This window comes from Styela clava, chromosome 14, assembly GCF_964204865.1.
Source record: "Styela clava chromosome 14, kaStyClav1.hap1.2, whole genome shotgun sequence".
NCBI lineage: Eukaryota > Metazoa > Chordata > Ascidiacea > Stolidobranchia > Styelidae > Styela > Styela clava.
In genome coordinates this window covers 10,045,162-10,065,407 of record NC_135263.1, presented here as the reverse complement: position 1 = coordinate 10,065,407, position 20,246 = coordinate 10,045,162, and the positions used below count along the sequence as shown (strand labels likewise).

General features: G+C 33.0%; 1 protein-coding gene across 1 annotated transcript; it reads right to left on the bottom strand.

The window, feature by feature from the left end:
* Nucleotides 1-456: 456 nt before the first annotated feature.
* LOC120340506 (ATP-citrate synthase-like) lies at nt 457-19,593 on the bottom strand. Its single transcript, XM_078119723.1, has 25 exons — nt 19,331-19,593; nt 18,714-18,899; nt 17,416-17,529; nt 16,895-16,971; nt 16,674-16,753; nt 16,499-16,551; nt 15,975-16,171; nt 15,565-15,763; nt 15,034-15,151; nt 13,951-14,108; nt 11,513-11,648; nt 11,060-11,177; nt 10,480-10,676; nt 9,243-9,319; nt 8,001-8,197; nt 7,437-7,518; nt 6,996-7,077; nt 6,255-6,411; nt 5,639-5,732; nt 4,870-5,024; nt 4,395-4,468; nt 3,990-4,066; nt 3,461-3,604; nt 3,110-3,223; nt 457-2,677 (listed from the first exon to the last, which is right to left on the bottom strand). Exons 1-25 carry the CDS (start codon nt 19,487-19,489, stop codon nt 2,423-2,425), a joined length of 3,300 nt encoding a protein of 1,099 aa, XP_077975849.1. The 5' UTR covers nt 19,490-19,593; the 3' UTR covers nt 457-2,422.
* Nucleotides 19,594-20,246: the final 653 nt, after the last annotated feature.

Genomic DNA, 20,246 nt, shown 5'->3' with positions numbered 1-20,246 from the left:
GCGAATAAAAGTGTAACACTATCTGGCATTAAACAAAAGGTTTTGTCCATTGAAAAGGGTCGAACGAAAGCAAGTTTAAATCAGTGAATTTCAAGTTGACGCGAATAATTTAGGTAATAAATAGGCCACTAGGCCAAGTCGCTTTCTTTGCAGATAGACATTTCTAGATGATACTCATTTAACACACGGTCCGGCGAAATGCAAATGAATGAAGTAGAAGTTTGTGGGTGCAAATATGCTGTCACCATTTTTGATACAGTCTAAAAAAGTTTAAGCCTGGCTAAGTTGAACAAACTATACTTTCAGTCCAAATTGTAGGCTCCACAGATTTTTACAATAAAACGAATTTCTAAATTGACAATCTAATTTATCTGTTTTCCAGTTTCTAAACTTGCTAATGACCAAGTCATCAATTGAAAAACAAAAGAATTGTTAGCTGAATGATGCCCACGCATATGACAAGAAAATAATGAAGTTCTTTTACGCATCTCTATATCTTTGTTGAATATATACATAAAGCACACACAACAAAATTAGAAAATAATAATACAAGGATGGAATTATACCACAAAACTGCATGGAACTTGCTGGTCGACTACCAAACCTTATTATGCAGGTACTATATACAGTGGCCTCAACTATTACAATTTCGGAGTACTTAACATCGCAGAAAAAGCAGGGCACCAAGCAGTAATAATAGTACGAATATGCCTATTTTTACTACACAAACTGAAATTTATATAATTTGTGGCAATTAACATGGCACATCACAAGTTTTTTGTATTAAGCTCTAAATAGCCAAGAGGCTAAGGTTTAAAATTGGTGTTCATATGCTGTAATACAGTCAACCTATTTCTCACACTGGCCCAATAGTAACCACTGTGCAAAGAGAAGCATCTCAGCCATGCTAGGTCATATAGGCCAGAAAAATACTGAAAAACTGTTGCCTCTTTATATAAAAATCCAAAGGACAAACTGAGTTGATTATGAATTCGATGGAACAAAAAATAAATTTACCTGTGGAAAATGGTTTATAGATGATTATAATGTACCGTATAATAATTGGAAAGTGTAAATAGCTAGATTATAAACACAGAGTAGAAAGAAAAACTTCGAATAATTCAAGTTGTCAGAGCTGTTCAATATACCATGGTGATGTGAAGAATACCAGAGGTTCAACTATGCAAACATAGTTACTACACGTCTCTTCTGCTAACCATGTCACATCTCCTAATGACTCGTATATTTGATGACAATTAGATTAGCAACATATCAGTAAATTTTGTGGCATTACTTTCTTCTAAAATAAGACACAATACAAAACTATGAATCTAGTAAAACTCAGTATAAATATAAAACACGAAGATGCAATGAAAGCATACAGTGTAAGATAGTATGAGCCAATAAAATGTAAGGTATGTTACGGACGACTAGATTTTAGGAGAGCAGGCTGCAAAAAACTGTTTTCGGTAATATATCAATGACGAATAATATATCATGGACGAAAAATGTAATATGAAAACAGAGTACACAAATGCTATAATATCATATTCACAGATGATATAACTAACCAACGAAAGAAAACAACACATTAATGTCAGAGAACTTTATATTTCCAACTCATCAACAAAAAGGATTCGTTGTACTTATCAAGCAAAAATACTATGGACATACTTGAAAAATCAGTAACTGGATGCATTGCGAAAAGAATATATTTTTCACATAAACAAAGACTTTCTAAAATAGGCTTCCTATTTAATTCATCACTGCTAGTTATACACATGAACAGGCGCTCCCGGAGTATGTGCACCAAGATGGCGCACAACCTGAACCCCAGCGTGGTACACATTCTATGTTCAGGTTGTGCGCCATCTTGGTGCACATACTTCTGGAGATCCCATGAAAAAAATAGATATACCTTTCAAAAAAAGAGCAAAAATGTAAAAGTACATTGTATGTATAGTACTACATCATTTGATTAATTACAAAGCAGCATGCATATTTTTTCTTATTTTATTTCTAGTCTTATAGGTAATACAACAGTGCAAAATGATATATTTACTGTGTATATGAGCTGTGATTGCTTTAATATCATTGCTATGAAAAAGTAAGAACAAATACAAAAATATGAATTACGATAAGTATTGGATGTATCGAATTAATGTAGCAGCAATTTGAAATGATACCGCAAAAGCCAAATTTTAAAATCTAAAAAATCAGATTTTTTTTTAAACTGAGCTGTAAAATAGTAGCACAGAAAAGGAGCTTAAGATCTACATATTGATTTTGTTTCATCTAAAATATTTTCTAAACTGCGTTAAGGTTTTTGGAAATGATTAAAACGTACTGCAAAGAGTGAATATGTATCAAATACCAAACTGAATAGGAAAAAAAAAAACATTTTCCGTTTAAACAAAAAAGTTTAAGCTGAATAAGTTTCTGGAAGGACGTAGCTGATGTCATCCCATGGATGGCGATAGAGACCTTGCTTGAGTCTTCTTTGATCAAGGTAATGGCCGATGAATCCCATTGAGCGGCCAAGTACAAAGATTCCATTGAGTGCTCCGATTTCGACATATTCTGCAGATTCCTCAGGAGTGAAACATCCACAATTTCGCAACAGGTCAACAAATGCGACGCCGATAAAACCGTCAACATTGAGAATCAAGTTTGGTTTCTGTGAAAAGTTCGAAATTCAAAATTTTAACACCCTCGACTCAGATACCAATATCAATAGAAATGTGCAAAAGTCTGAAATGAAATGAAACAAAAACATTGGAATTTTTTTGGATATTGTTCTATTCAATTTTGTATGTTCGAATACAGGCAGCTTGTGCTTGATGTTGTAAAATTATTATTCACAACCTATATTGCGATGAAAATGGTTAACACAGAAATATCATAATTTTGTGGTTGGCATTAGTAAATTTCAACTATGATTAAAGTTGGTTTAAACATGCCATTTCAGACAAAAACTACATACTCCAGGAATTCGCATGTAACTTTAACTTTATAGTGCTTTATTCAATTTTGTCCACAAATTATCAATACTGCGGTCTGCGTATAAAAATAAAGATAATCAATTAACTGCAGTGTTAAATTATATTACCTTAGCTGTAGTTACTTTTTCAACTTCTCTTGCATAATCCAGTAATGGAGTTGATGGAAAATTTGCTTTAACAAATTCTTGCAAGATGACAACTCTCTGATCTGGGTTATTGATCTGGAATAAAAATATCATATTTAGATAAATTCAAAAATTAGGTGCAGCAGACACCTCTAGTGTACAAATGAGAATATGAAATTCCAAAAAAAAATTCTGTGGGAAAATATCACATCAAGTTCTGACAAAACAAGGTTTTGAGTGAAGTCACATATAGTCAATGAAAAATCTTGATTGGTTACTTTTAGACTATCAGCAATATAAAAAGAAAAAAAAAAAAAAAAAAGGGAAACTCACAGATTTGACTCTATGTCCTATTCCCATGATTAGTTTATGCTTCTTCCTCATTTCGTTAACAAATTCCATCGGTAACAAACCTCGATCATATGCTTCACTAAACTGCTTTGCTGCTCCATCAAGAGCTCCACCAAACCTATCACCCTGCAATGACAAAATCTTGGTTATTTCCAGAGCTTCGTGACAATCGAATATTAAAATAAATTCAACAAAGAACATTTCAGAACTAAAAATTCAACAAATTTGATCAAAAATAGAAACAGTATTAGGCAAAATGGAAAATACATTACAGTCAAGGGATTATTCCAATTGCAGTCAAAATATTTTACGCTAATAAAGTCAACACAAAGCTACCTAGTGAATGCCATTTCTTGTGCCTTCAGAAAGACCCCCCCCCCACCCAGAGAACCGCCCCGTGGCCCTCTAGAGAGCGGAAGGCCCAGGGTGAGAAACCCTGATTAAGGACTGATGAAGTGGGTGTACGAAATATAATTTAAAACATATTAAGTTTGAAAGTGTCTGTACTTACAATTGTCAGGAGACCAGAAGTCAATGAAGATATCAAATCTTTTCCAGCTCTTGCACATACAATTGTATTATGGGCTCCTGAAATTTAAATATCTGATTTAATTTAAGACTTTTTAAAATAAATATAATAACATTTATCCAAAAACAATTGGGGAAAATTCTACTCCCAATAATAACATTTATCCAAAAACAATTGGGGAAAATTCTACTCCCAATGTTGTCCGCTAAATTGGTCTCTTATCCAGGGACTTCACGAGCCCACATGGAATTAGATTACTGATAGATTTGTAATGACTGTCCCTCTCTTGGTTCACCATGCCGTACCCTTATCCATTGAATTTAAACTACGGTATATATAAAAGTGAGTAGGTGAAATAAAATAAGAAGCTTGTCATTATATCCTTACCTGATACAGCAGGTCCATGATCAGCAGTTACCATCAGACAGTGTTCCAAAAACTTGCATGCATACATTGGAAGTCTAAAACAGGCAATTTCAATTTGAAAATATAAAGAAGTTTATGCAACATTAACTAGGATGGAATAGGATTTTTCATATAATTCATCCCAGAGGAGGGAGGGTAAAGGCGACAAATATGGTGAAGATCGCTTCTTATCTGGCTAGAAGAGGTGTTATCTGTTTTAGATGCTTGGATTTAAAAATAAATAAATGGCTTTTCTAAAGTACAGAGATGGATACTTAAAATACAGGACATAGTCGACTATGCAGCATATTCTGCCTCAATATATATAGTATAATAATTTCCAGAAAAATATATGTTTCAAGATAGTCAATTGTTAGTGTTAATAATCTGAATTGTTTCCAATGTGATAAAGCCTATCAGGTTTACATCATTTTTTATATATCCTATAATCAATCACCTTTTCTGGAACCACAAGAGTCCTAAGACACCTCCAATTCCAATATCATCCTTGAAAACTCTTGATATAGGCATTCCAGCATACAACAACTCCTGTCCTCGTTCATCAGATATACTTGTCATAAATGAAGCTGGTTTACGAATCAGTCCCAGTTCCTTGAATCAGTAAAACATTAGTTAGCAATTTGGATAAGCATAAGTAATGATGAAAACGATGAAATCACATTGGCTCCGGCTCGAGCTTAACAGTATATTCAAATTCAACGCCGGCTCCATGGCCATTTAAGTTTTCGGATGTGACCGCTACACCATGAAATATCAGTCCGAATGCAGTTTTGTCGAAGTGATACTCAAAACCATGCTGTAATATTTCGAATTTTGAAACTGAACTTTTAAATATACAAATTTCACTTGAAAATTATTATTAGAAATTGAAGTGAAATGATGATAAATTGAAAAAGATAAATTATATTATTATTATGAAAACTATAAATGTGAAAAATATTTAGATGGATAGGAGAAGAGCCACTGAAATTTTTGGTAGCTCCAGCTCCTATTATTGTAAGCTTGATCCCAGCTCTTACAAAACGTCCCCAGGTCCCCAACCCTGGGACGTACTTAGCAATGTTTCCTGTCTAACGCTCGATTCATTTTCACTTTCTTCACGCTCGATTCATTTTCACAAGTTCTTCACAATTTTATTATTTATTATAGCTAATGTGGTGTTTGAAACTTTTATCCATATTTCTGTTAATTAATATGGAACATACCCTTGCCCATGAGTAATCCATAGGTACAGTAGGAGGGGGAACTTCTTCTGCAGCAAGTATCACACCTCGAGATACCAGGTCATCATAAACCTCCCTAAAAACAAGACATTGATCAAGTCGAAGATTTTATTTTCATGAAATAAAACTCATAAGGTAACTCTATTATGTGGTGACTGGTGAACCACAAGCTCTCGTCATGTTACAAGTATGATAATAGGTAACTAGTCTCAAATCTATGCATGGTGTTGGAGAAAGCCGTAAATGGTTGATAAGATATAGTATGCAATAGCGGCCATTGTTGATATTCTATGAGGCGAGAGTCAAAAAGAAAAAAGGGCAAATATTGAAATGTTAAAAAATTTTTTTGGAGATGTAGCGAAGAAATAGGTGATGTGCTCTTTCAGCTGAACAGTTCACATTTTTCATAGCTCAATTCTTTTTCAGGTTAAATTACATAAATATTCTGGGAATTTTTATTTGAGTTTGGGTATTTACAGAAAATTTGGATTTTTTTTCAGCTTTTGACCAGGGCTTAAGCATTAACTCTTAAAAGAGATAAGTGTAATGTTTTCAAACAAGTCTAATGTGATGCCATAACCCCTATTTTTATACATACTTGATTTTAACATTCAGTTCATTGAAGCTTTTCGGAACATGAGCTCCAGCAGTTGCTAATGCCTCATTCTTCACAACAGCAGTTTCAGATTGTTGATTAGCACAAGCACCAGCATGACCAAATTGTACTTCTGATGTAAACATTGTAGCACAAGTACCTGAGAAAATACAAAATTACATTATTTTTTGCAACGACAGGATGTAAAATTTTCAGTATTTTAATGAACCATCGAATCCGAATAACTTTACCAGTAATTCAAGATACTGTTTTGATAAGTGCATGAAGAAATGTTTATGCCAAAAATTTTTTTTAAAACTCCAGTTATGTGAGATTCATTATCTGATGGATATTTTTCTTTTAGTATTGGATTCAACTCTCTCATCAATCTGCGTTTTTCTGGCGAGTGATTTACCCCCATTATTCTATATGGTATCAGTGTTTCTGGGGTCCCTCATAACCTTACTCAAAGATGAACCTTCTTTACTTCAGAGTGAGTGGGAATGACCCCGATTAATGTGAATTCTCTTAAAAATGTATGAAGTACCGGTAGATAAGTTTGGAGAGAGAGATTTCACTAATAAGTAATAATTTTATACATGCACCTTTGTTTAACATGGCCATTGTATTGTACTATTCTTATTGTACTGTAAATTAATAGTCATTGCTCTATCAATCTGAAGCAGAGCAGCATACAAATGAATAATAAGACAGCTGGTGAAACATTACAGTGGAAATACCCACCAATGCACCATGCAACAATAGGTTTACTGATCACTCCAGATTTGATTCCTTCACAGATTTTGTATTCTTCTGTGCCACCAACCTATAAAAAAAAATTATAGAAATTAATTTCATAAGAGACGTTCTGAGCCAAATAAGACAATTTCTTTTTATTTCATATGCTACAGATTATGATAAGTAAGAAGTTTTGCTTTTTAAGAAGCCTGGCAATCTATGTGCGTGTGACCATTCGATTTCTATAAGATATTTTTCCAGTTCTGTTTAATTTATATTTAAATATTATTTCTTAAAATCTTACCATTTCTCAAATTTTATAATGCACGAATAACAAGTTAACAGTTAATTGCATTTTCATTCTCGAAGTATTCTCATAACATGTCTACAAATCCTCTTAGCGCATCCAAGCGATCATTTAAATATTCAATTATCATTTCTGCCTACCTCTCCCAGCATGACCATCATTTTAATATCAGGATTTTTTTCATATCTCATGATATGATCCATAAATGTTGTGCCAGGGTATCTGAAGAAAAATGGGATTTTATTTTTATTAAGTGTTCACTTTTACCGAAGCTTTGATGTGTCTTTGCAAATCGAAGACAAAAAGTGATTTGAATATAAGATATACCGGTAATAGCATTACTGGTGATTCTTTTAGTCCAGCTTTGTTAGTGGTTAGCTCATATTTCTCTATCAAATTTATTGAAGAAAGCTTTCATAAGTCACAATTTTTCCAATTAAAATTTGATGTAACAACCCAGAAGAAGGGAGTCAGAGTCAAAACTTTTCTGAACTCAAATTCAGAAGTCAAATTTTTTTCAGGCCGAAATCATGTCCCTGATTTTGACTGCAACTTTGTTACCCTTTTTCTTTCACTGAAAAATAACTGGTATACCGGTATACAAAACTTGATTATATATGGGCAAAATTGGATTTGTTGCATAACCTATATCTCTACCAAAGTTAGCAACACACAAATTGAGAAATGAGAATCAAATCACATACTTGTCTCCTCCTATAGCCACGCCTTCATACACGCCATCAGTATTACGAGATATAATATTGTTCAGTTCATTTGACATTCCACCACTTCTGGATACATACGCCACACTACCAGGTCGATATAATTTCGACGCCAGTATGTTATCCATCATTCCACCAGTGTTCCCAATCTTGAAGCAACCAGGCTTTACCCCACCAACCTAGGATAAATGCATCAAAATTACGAAACAATCAAAAAGTAATTACAGGTAAGTGATTTAAGAGTCATGTCGCACTGCATTTAAGATAAAATATGCACTCAATTGCTTTTCTTGTTGCTGTTGAATTATATTAAGTATATAAGTATGACTACGTCAGAGGAAAAGTTACAGAAATATATTTGTGTTAGTGTGCTGTGCAGCAAGATTCTTGAATCTCTCGGAATAGTTCTTCTCACTCTTGCTACAGCACCTTTGCATGATATGCATACAAACCTTCCAGCACAAAAAAGTAGAAGTAAAATAAGTAATTGGTGCTGCAAAAAACCCAAGCGAGAGCACAAAAAAATTGTGGCGAAGTGCAGATTTGAGGCAAAATAAAGTTAATTTCATAACATGGCAGATTCACAAATTTTTTTTCTAGAAATCCTCACCATCTAAAGCGTACAGAATTTGTCTAGGTTACTGTTATTTAACAGTAAATAAATATTCTCAAATTTAGTCATTGATATCCAACAAGCGGAAGTGGGGATATAATTATTGACAATTACAAAAAAGCAGCCCGAATGATAATTATGACTTGTGGTCAGGAAGTAGATTTGTTTTGGTATTTTAGACTTTGCTCGACAGTCACTCTAGATCTGGTTATTTAGGCTATTACTTTGAGCGAATTCTTATCAAAAACTAAACCTCCTTATTTTACAGACCACACTTTAATTCCTTTTTTTTTATTCAAAAATCGATTTTGCGTCCTATAAGCCAGTGCACCTAATGTTTGGATCAGATAGTGCTTTCTGCTTTATTGACTACATTCAAAAACGAGTTCCGGTACTATTGTTTTAAAAACAAACCGCTGTTTTACAATTCCAATAAAACACAATAACCATAAAGCGTTGTTTTTTGGTTAAAGGGCTTTGTACGGTAACCCAATACACCTTAAAAACCACTTCGTCTTATAGTCCAGTGCACCTTGTATGTACAAAGCCGTAAGGATGGTCGTAAAATACATAATAAAATGATATGAAAAGAATGTAAAACATCATCTTACTGTTGCTGGACCAATGATCGAAACATTTTTCTCGTTTGCAAGCTTGATCAATTTCTTAGTTTTTGCTTCAGGTATACCTGTAAAGAAGAGGCAAATGTAAATTAGGGAAATTGAATGTATGGTTTGTATGGTTTCAATAACCTGATTATATATAATCAACAAAAACTTTCATATCATACCCCATATCCCCCTTTTAAAATGTAAAAAAAAATCCCCCCCCCATTTGAAAATTCCTGGCAACGTCCCTGGTATAACTATAGTCAGAAATAATACTAATCAACAAATACTTTCATATCATACCCCATATCCCCCTTTTAAAATGTAAAAAAAAATCCCCCCCCCATTTGAAAATTCCTGGCAACGTCCCTGGTATAACTATAGTCAGAAATAATACGTCCCATTTTATACACTTCAAGGAACTACTGTTATACAAATTTGTCAATAAGCCATGATTAGATGGTTTTATTTTTCATCTTATCTAACATAAATATAGATATACAGATTGGATAATTTGAATTATATAGATTGAAATCTGAGCCATAAATTCCATAATATGAATAAAGATCTTATGAAACGATGTTAAACGTGATAACAGTCATGATATTTTGGTTAATATTTTACAATTTCCTAGGAAAGTACTGAAGATGAAAGATAAGAGGTGAATTACGTAATTGAAAGTATACATATCCGATTGTTTAGTGAGTCAGCTTATACATTTTATTTGCGTAGACGCAACTTTGCCTAATGAGAAAAGCATTGTAGTAAGTTAGAAACTTACTAACTAACGCATCGGTAAGTATTTTTATGATGTTTGCTCTCAAAACTATAGACACTAACTAGTAACAAGGTGGCATTGATGATAATTGACCCAATATAAAATATATTTGAAAAGGTAGATTATTGAGTTTTGGCCATCCTTGGGCATGACATAATATTGATGCCAGCTTTACTTCTTAAAAATCTAACAAGACCTAGAAGACAAAGAAATAAGAAAATGTAACACAAAACAGGATACTTTTATCCATGCAAATCAGTTTTTGGTGAAGATTTTATTTATTTTTGCAAACAGAAATACGATTACTCAAAATTGCTGACCTGTCCAACCTGATGATTGGCTTAAATGGCTTATGATGATATATCAGTGCATATCTACGATTGCGATAGTCATATTAAAATATTAATAATAATAAATTAACAATAAATTAATTAACAATAGAATAAATCTATGATTACGAACCTTCAGCTATGATTGCAATTGTTCTAATTTGTTTATATTGCATTGCTTCTATTGTGCTTTCTTCGGCCGACCGTAAAGAAGCAAAATTAACCAGCGTGTCAACCTCGGGGTGTCGTTCCATTGCATCGCTCATGTTTTTATAAGCTGGAATCAGAATTTCTTTGTGTCCCCAATAAAATTTCAGTTTGTGATCCCCACTGAAATTAAACAAAAAATAGATTTTTGAATATCTACTCCTCAAATTCAGAAGATCAATGTGACAATGGGTTGTCAGAACCGTCACACCCAATTGGAGCTTTCATAAATCTAGTTTGTGGAATTCATTAATTTTGCTAAACCATTCTTCAAAAAAAGAATTTGTCACCTTTTTTTTTATTTGAAATTTTGTTTCAATTTGCTTATTGGTTAAAGCATTAGATCCAATTGTGTTGTCATTGCAGATTACACATCTCATGCTCAAATCCCATGTCACATGCGTTGTACAAAAAAATGTACTTCCATAAATATCGATATATAAAACATTTATACTGATCTTATCATTGATCATTTTAATAAATAAACCATTAATAAAGAAACATACATGAATGGATAGACCATTGCAGCAACAGATGGTTCTTTCCTTGAACAAACAAAATCAAAATCCAACATTCCTTGAACAGCTCTGGATTGCAAGCCCCAAATGATAGAACGAGTTTTGGCTAAAATTAGAAATATTCAAATGTTGAAATACCATTATATTCTATTACTAGAGATTTTGGACCTCCCGAAGTATGCGCACCAAGATGGCGCACAACCTGAACTCAGATTGTGTACCAAGTTAGGGTTCAGGTTATGCGACATCTTGGTGCGCATACCTCAGGAGTACCGAGATTTTACTATGATGGCACTGCAGGCTAAAATCTTGGGTCCAAATCCCATGACTACATTTAGAATATATTCTATATTCACAATCAAAAATATAATTTCAGAGTGTAGGAGAAATAGTAAACACATTTGGGATACCTAGAATACTGGTATCTAATCAAAAACATACTTGAGAACATAGGTTTTCCAAGAGCAGATTTTTTAGCTGCCTGTCTGATTACAGATGTTACACCATCGCCGTTTTCCTTTGGTACATGATCGGCATCAGCAAATGAACTTGTGCGACTACAACGTGGTGTTCCATTCTGAAGGAGAAAGTAATTAAATATTAATACAATATTCTGCATAAACATCAACAAAATTTGCATTTATCTAAAATACCATTGAAAGAGGGAGAAGCCGATAAGACAGCTGATGATATGGTCATGGTGTACCACGACCTCTCATCTCTAATTGCTAACACATATCGGGCCTATAATATTATGTATGATGAAGTAAACCTTATTTTCCAGTCGGGAAAAGAATTCCTCCTCAGATAGAAAAAATTTGTTGTACTATGCAGTACATACTTTGTAGTTGCAGTTGTACTATGTATCCAACTAATATTGTTTAGTAATTAAGCGTTATACATATTTTTACACACATTATGAGAATTATATGACAGTTGAGTATGTCACTAAATAAGGATCCTTCAGAAAAAAAATGAAAAATTACTTTTTATACATAGTAGGGAAAGAATAAAGACATGAAAAATAGGCAAAGGGAAGGATGAATGTATCGAAGGAGGTTGGGAACCAGTTAGTAAACTACCATAACTAATAAATAAAATCACCATGGCGATAAATTAATGAACTGCTGATTCAAATGTCACAATCACAAAGCAGTGTCAATCGTTGTATTAGGTCAACAAACATATCTCTAGATTATTAACAGATCAATGAAAACACAAATAAAACAATAATATAGTACTATTCAGAATTTAAACGAGTTTACATAATTTACAGAATTTAAACGAGTGTGCCAATTGCCAAATCTCAAATGCTGTACATAATTAAGAAGAAAAATGTTTCAAACATCAGTTGCAAATTAGACTTGTCAATTAGTAAGATTATAATGGTGTCAACTGTCAAGATTTTGGGATTCAACGACCTGAAGAAATCATTCAGAAATAGAACAGGATTTATAACCAGTACAAGCTTGTTTTTAATTTAAATTAAAGCAAAGGAATGGAGTATGGCAAAGAGAAGATTATAAATGTCTTCTGCTTCAATTGTAAAAGTACACCATAAATTGATTTTAGTTAAATGAATGTACTTTTAAACTAACAATAGACCAATAACGACATCTGGGATCTGGACAAAACGAATTGCATGGGGGCCAGTCTGGATTAAGAAAAGGATGTAGGTGGAAATTTAAGATTTTGTCATAGGAAATTAATTCGTCTTTACTATTTTTACTGCCCTTTGACAAAGTCTGAAATCACAATCAAAATAATTTTGCGTCACTTAACAAAACTTTGAGTTTAAGTTCACATATTATATTATCAACAATGGATAAATATAATGATTTACTTCTGTAATAAGTGCCGAGTCTATGAAAAAAGGGACCCACTGTGACTGGATAGATTGCACTAAGTAAGGTTGGATGATCATAAAATGGATTTTTTTGATTACTAAACACATACGATAACTAATTGTAATTAATTTTTTCATTCATTTACGAGTGCAGTCATACCTGTATTAGGATTGGTTTCGTGAAAAATTAGTCAGATAATAAGATCATTTTCAATTTATATTTTCTTATTTAAAATAATATTGTTCAATTTATTCATAAATTATTTAAAGCGAATTATCAAAAAGTTATGGAGACTCATTATTCAAACAATGCTCAAATCAAGTATAAAACGATGAAAAATTATTAAGTCTTGGATTTATCATTATCCCAAACATGTTCTAGTCTGAAACAAACCACACAACTACGAAAACTAAATACCCGAGGTGAATCGGCCTTGAAAAAAAATAATATAAAAATTTTATTTTTGTGATTTGCGCTTTTAAAACCTTGGTAATGTACAGGTCCTAATTTTTAATTCAAAAACTCTGATCTCGGTGAATTATTTACACTTCAGGAAGTTGATATTGTCTGTGAGGGGTGACAATGGTCATGTGAGGAAAATGCAACCTTAGACATCCGGTCAAAAATTCCTTTAAAAATTTTTATGTATAAATAAAGAAACATGAGGTGGAAATCTTATGATCAAATTAGAGAAATCAAGATTTCTTTAATATGGGCAGTGTAGCATTAAAAACACAACCTTTTGATATAAAAATATATGAATCTTCTTTTGAATTTAGAAAATGCTGATTTTAGCTAAAAATAGATTCCCTCATATTACTATCATAAAGTCATATTGCAAAATTTCTGTGTTCATTAAAACACTATTACTTTCATTTCAGGAAAATAGATCAAAAATATTCCAGTATTGCTATTGCCTCAATCCAGCGGTCTTGAACATTGAAATGACTGGCTGATTCTATAGAGCCATGTGCCGAGCATAGGGCTTTATACAAATATTTAAAGATCATTTACTACAACAATAACACGTACATTGTACTGAGTGGTGGCTCCGAGAAGAAAATTTGCTGTATGTCCTGGATCTGTTGGAGGTTTGTCTGGTATGGGTGAAGTACCCAATGCCATACCAACAATAGCAGTCATGTGCGTTTCTGTTCCGAAAACGTGGACCGGTACACCGAGACTCTGACCTGAATATAAGATATAAAGGTTTCACTTTGATATGTGATGAGAGTTTGGCGCTCCAGAGTATGTGTACCAATATGGAGGTGACTAGTTTTGTTCGCCTATCTTACATCAAGTTGTGTAAAGGGACTGAAACCTATGGGCAGGGGGTAAATTCAGTTAGCTAACACAGACAGTCCCCGAACTCGTAATAGAACTAAAATAAGGAAAATCGGAATAAAATTAGGGCCTGACTCTAACCTGGTAGATATACTACACGAGAGTACCGCGAGTATTGTGATCTCAAGGATTTCGTTATAAACCCAACTCTAAAATAATGATAGGGTTAGAAACTGAATTCTGTGAGAATGTTTTTATGAGATTACCCACATACCAAGGTGGCACCTTGATTAGTGGGTGCTGCGATTGAGATCACACATTAAGCATGTGTGACCACATTCCAAAGTAGTTTTACGATACTGAGATCGCATGCCAAAGTGGCATCAATATAAATTCAATTACACGCTTTTGATATAACCAGGCTTTACACAAGCAGACTCCACACAGTGTAGAGCAGAAATCAAAGATGTTTGACAAATTAAATGTATGAAATATAACGAGTGGATGCTACACTTCACACATATGTCACTAGTCCATGTCATTGCTGTAGTTATAGCACGCAAGTTGTTCTTGTAAGAAATTTGTATAACATATTAGCCAATAGCCATAACAAGCAAGTATATGTTATGATGACAATGATCATTCAGAAATATTACAAAATAATTATCTGACATTTTTACAATGGTTAGAACATAATAAAGCAGTAAACAACACTTAGATGACAAATAACAATGTAATATTTTATTCATGATACTGTATTTGAAAAAAAAATTGAACGAAGTGTTTAGAAAACTCTTACAGTAAAATTACTGGAACAACAATATCACATACCAACTTCACGCATTACTCTTAATCCTTCTTGATAATTAGGACCACCTCTTCGTACAAATATAGAAACTTTTGTCTGACGAAGTTGGGTCTGATATTCTTTGAGAGCACGAACAATTCCCTTTTAAAAAATAAAAACTGAGTTGGTTTAAAATTATATTTTTTGCGATCAGTCCATCCAGAAGAAAATTTGTTTCTTTACACTTAGTTTCTCAACTTCTAGACTTTAGTACGCTATTTTTCATGGAGACCTCAAGACAGGGGTCATAAAAATGTGAGCAATAGTTTTTTAGGTCAATTGCACACCCCCCAGTTGATGACACACTAAAAAGATATTTGCTTTGGCTAGATTTCTCCTGAGCAAAACCCGATTTGTCTAATTTCTGAAGCAAATTTTAGCCGCACAAGTTGATAAAAAACATCTTTTTTTTATTTTTTTTGAAAAAGTTTGGTACAAGTTTTTAACGTATTCCCACTTTGTATATTCGATTCATTTTAGATGTCCATATGTGACAGAGTCATCTTTATCTTTACCTTGAATGTTGCAGCAACATTTGTGAAGTTCGCGATTCCTCCGCCAATGATAAGAACTTTTCCATCTTCTCTTTGTTCTCTTGTCATCAACGATAACACAGTTCTTGCGTAATCATAAGTTTGTTGTTCACTTGGTGCACCACTGTATTCACCATAATTTGCAAGTTCTGACGCGCCACCAAGGTCGCAAATCGTATCACTGAATAAATGGTACAATTATATTCTATGTGAGAATAGGAAAAATGCTGAAGAATGGAGTTAATTTAGACTACTGAATTTAACACACAGTTGTTTACTAACAGGCTAAGATGTGTACTACCTCATATGCATGAATTAAGATATGATATACAAATTCTATAAATATCGAAATAAAGCTTAATTTAAATTACCATAATTTATGAAAAATATACCTATAAACCACTGATGCACCTCCACCAGCTACCATCGTCCAAATTCTTCCTTTTGGATTCAAGATTGTCAATTTGAGTGAAGCTCCACTCTTTGCATCAAGATCTGCAATGTAGGCTTCCTCTGGGTATGCTTCTCTCCCAAATGGAGGTGGAAATTCTATCGTACCCCATTCTCGAGAGCAGAGGAATTCAGCACACTAAATATGATGTATTATTAACCTTTTTACACACTAGACAATAGATCTCAAGACTTTAAAATATAGTCACTTCATAACTAGGCACTCAGATTGTCAAAATTAGGAATGGATGTGATCTTCGCAAATTGCCATAGTCCATGTCATTGCTCACAACATGTGTGGCATATAATTGAATAAAACAAAAGGACCAAAGAATAATCAGGCTCCAAACCTGCAATGTTTAACCTACAAATGACAGACAATTATGAAATGATTCTAAGTTTGTGAGAAGAGATTGAGAGAAAAAATTCAGGAAAATAATAAAAAACATCAAGAAATTATATTTACCTGGTCTAATTTAGCAGCCATGTCAATGACATAGATATCTGTGCCACACATAACTGTAAACAGAAATGATACAAGGATCTGTTATTAATGATTGAAATTACAAATGAACTTTGGGAACGAGTTCACCGATTCAATAATTTGAATGAACAAAAACACACCATATACAAAAGTTTACCTAGTGGGTTTATCTCCAAATATGTAAAATGAAGATATCTGTACATGTTGAAAAGATCTTTGATGAAAGTCCCAAGTGTTCTGGACAGATGATAAAAAGGCAGGTTAATGAAGAGAATGAAACATTTGCAAAAAGAGTAGAAAGTGTATAGGCGTTTACTTTAGACAACAAACATTGTGACAAAAAAAAATGCTATTTTCAATTAAGATCACAATACTTACTCATGAGCATTTTTCGAAACTTCTCCGAGTAGATTCTCACAAATGTTTGATACAGTAACGTCCTCCTCAACATCAATCTGTGAAAATATATGAAAATATGACAAGATTTTATGATAAAAACTGTATTCAATGTACCAAAACTACATGCAAATTCACAAGGAAAAAATCTCCAAAAATTCAAACATAATGTACAAACTTAACCCTGTACCCATTTTGTTACTATTAAGTATTCAAACTAACAGTTTTCAGGAGCCATTTGGTACTTTTAGTTAGAAAAAGGGCCTATATAAGCGGCCAGTTGAAAATAGTCACCAGAAAGACATTTGAATCGCCATATTTTTTTTATTCAATTAATCAATTTTAAAACAAAAAACTAATGTGATTGTGTTGCATTTTTGTATTGTCAAGTTTCGACCAGAAACCTCAATCTATCGCTAAGTCAAACACTAGTTTCACACGCTCGAGAATATATTGACCAGCATGGAAAATTTGAGATTCGGGATTTCAGTGTATTTTCATACCTCTATTTTCTTTGCTTTTGAATCAACATCACCAATATCAACACCACCTTCATGATAGAATAGGATCGCATCACCTGTTCTTGTACCATAGATACAAACATAATATTCTTCTTCCTGTGAATGTAAAACAGGAAAATGAGTAATATCTATTGAAATGAAAATCAAAACACATCTCGTGCTTGTAATCATTAAACACGAATGAAATCAAAATACTTTTAGGCCGCAAGAGAACATACTACAGTGCACTGTCCAATTTCAAAAAATGATTCCTTAAAGCAATATAAAAGCATTAATAAATAGTATGGCAAACTCTCAGTGCCAAAATGGAAATTTACGAATTTCGATCTGAAGATCTTCAAATTAGTACAGTCCTAATTAGAATTGATTTATTGGTTTTCGGACAAGACATTTTATATTCGAACAAGTTTAAAAATCCAATTTTATGATTTCAGTTTATTGATGTATTTATGCTTTCAAGGCCAAATCAATTCAAACATTTTGACAAAAGGTGTTGTTTTGCCAAGATAAAATCAATAAATCTTCTGCTTTAATTAATGAAATCTAGAAAAAAAAATGTTTGACAGCAAAATCAATACCATGGTTCTTGTGTTGATGATATGATACATTTTAGATATTATATATTGATAAAACTTTGGAAGTTACCGTATGAATTTCAACACAGACTTGTAAATCAATCACAATAAAAGAACCCATTCGCAAAAAAATCTAATTAAAATTACGACTATCTCAGTTTTACATGACCTAGACTTCCGTTGACAAGCTTTTTATTATTGACAAATTCAAATATTCCATGGGTTATTTCATATCTTCCCTCGAATGAAGCTTTGAATAAGTAGATCGATACATGGCAAGATATTGTGTTTTGAAATGTATTTTTGTAGCTTGAAAATGCTTGAAAATCAAATTTGTATTAAGTAACGATTATTAAACCATTTTTCTATCATATTTATGAAAGTTTCAGAACTTTGTGTTTTTAATTCTCAAAAAAAAAAGAGTTAATTTTATCACAGACAAAGCAATCTTCAATCTGATACTTTTTTGATTTTAGTTTACAACGTGAAAACTGAATTGTATGAAACTTGAATTTGTATGATAATTCTAGACTTGAATGATTTCGGAAGAAGACTTTTGCTTCTTGGATTCATATTTACCATTCTTCAATACATCAGAAAGCACACTGAGAAGATGAAGATTTAAATAGCAGTGTCTTCTTAATCTATAAATCTTCTTTGCTACAGAAATAACAACAACAGTGACAATTTGATTTATTTGTTTACCTGTTTGTGAGGAACAAAAGGCTCAATGATGAAATTTTTCAGAATTCCTTTTGTTGATCCGACAACTATTTCCTTTTGAGCTCTTTCTTTGACCCATCCTTTCACACCTTCGACGTCTGTGTTCAGCTTTATCAAACCAAGTTTTCCTCTTCGTTTTATCAGCTGATCAGGCTTCACAATTAGTTTCTGCAAATTTTTAAAGAAATTGATGAAATTAAACTTGATTTTCCAGATTTTTTTTAGCAAAAAAACACGATTTCGGTCAGATGACGGCCAACGCACGTCGCAATTGATTTAAATTATTACTGAAACAAGCATGGCATGTTGTGCCGCATCTGCCGTTGTGCCAGATGCCCGTATTTCAGAGACAAATGGTGAGTTTGTTTTATTGTACCAAATGTCGGTACATCTTGGAATCAGAGAACTGCATGAAAGTGCTATTTTTAAATTATATAAAAATTTTATTTTTATGTTGCTTAGGACAGTATGATAGTGAAAAATGCACCATCAAGATTTGGTACCATTTTGGTTAAGCTCTGCATATTTCTCAAAACTGTCAAATATAAAAGTCAGAAAGTAGAATAAAGTCACACAACTGAGGAATTATAAATTGTTACCTCAGAATTCATCCATGTATTTGATGCTACAGTTGCATTCCAATCACTGTATCCATTGACAGTTGCAAATTTGAATCGGTTTTTGAGGTTGGACGAATCTTTCAGATGTTTTGATAAAAGAAGTTTTCCATCAGCTTCAGAAATTGCTTTGGCTGACATGACTATGTTAGTTGTATTTCAGTAGTTTATTTGAAAATCTATCAATAATGTGACTGTAGTATAACTACATAGACCAGTAGAGTACAAGACTTTCTATTAATACTGTAATAACACTGCATTACTATAATACAGTAATACCTGAATACACTAGTATAAGTCCATCACTACTACACTGCAGAGTCTAGATTACATGTCAATTTATTTTTATATATTTTTAAAGTTATAATTGATAAATATAAACCATGTAACCCCATGTTTTATAACTAATATAGTTCGTTTGTAAGCTTCTGGACAGTCAGTAGAACCTTCAATTTTGCAAAATTTCTGCCAGAAAGTATTATTACTGTATTAGTGTATGATTGGGGAACTAGCATTTTTGAATACCTAAAGTTCATAATGAATATGAAAAAGTCAGTCAATGCGCAACTCTGAATCAGGACCTAAATCACAACCGCACTTTACAAATACTACAGCGCAGACCAACGCCGCACGGCAGCGAATCGCGACTGATCCGGCCGGCTCTGCAACAACTTATCTTAAATAATAATCGGCTGTTTTTCTCTCCACATCCGCCCACGACATGCCCCGTTGTCGACGTTGCATCGATACGTTAAAGCGGAAAATATAAAATGACATCTCGACGAAGGTATGTATTTATTGCAACATTATGATGTCGAAAATTCATCGCTCTTATTCGTACGTCTTTTGACGTTCCAATTTAGCGTTTGTCTACGTATATGTCCAGTGATGAGCTGGA

Excerpts from the sequence above, each read along its gene's own strand:
- LOC120340506 (XM_078119723.1), bottom strand. The coding sequence starts at position 19,489 with ATGTCAGCCAAAGCAATTTCTGAAGCTGATGGAAAACTTCTTTTATCA. Across the intron at positions 16,972-17,415 it reads CAAAAGCAAAGAAAATAGAG|ATTGATGTTGAGGAGGACGT; the intron begins GTATGAAAATAC and ends ATATTTTCACAG. Across the intron at positions 5,733-6,254 it reads GAACTGAATGTTAAAATCAA|GGAGGTTTATGATGACCTGG; the intron begins GTATGTATAAAA and ends TCTTGTTTTTAG.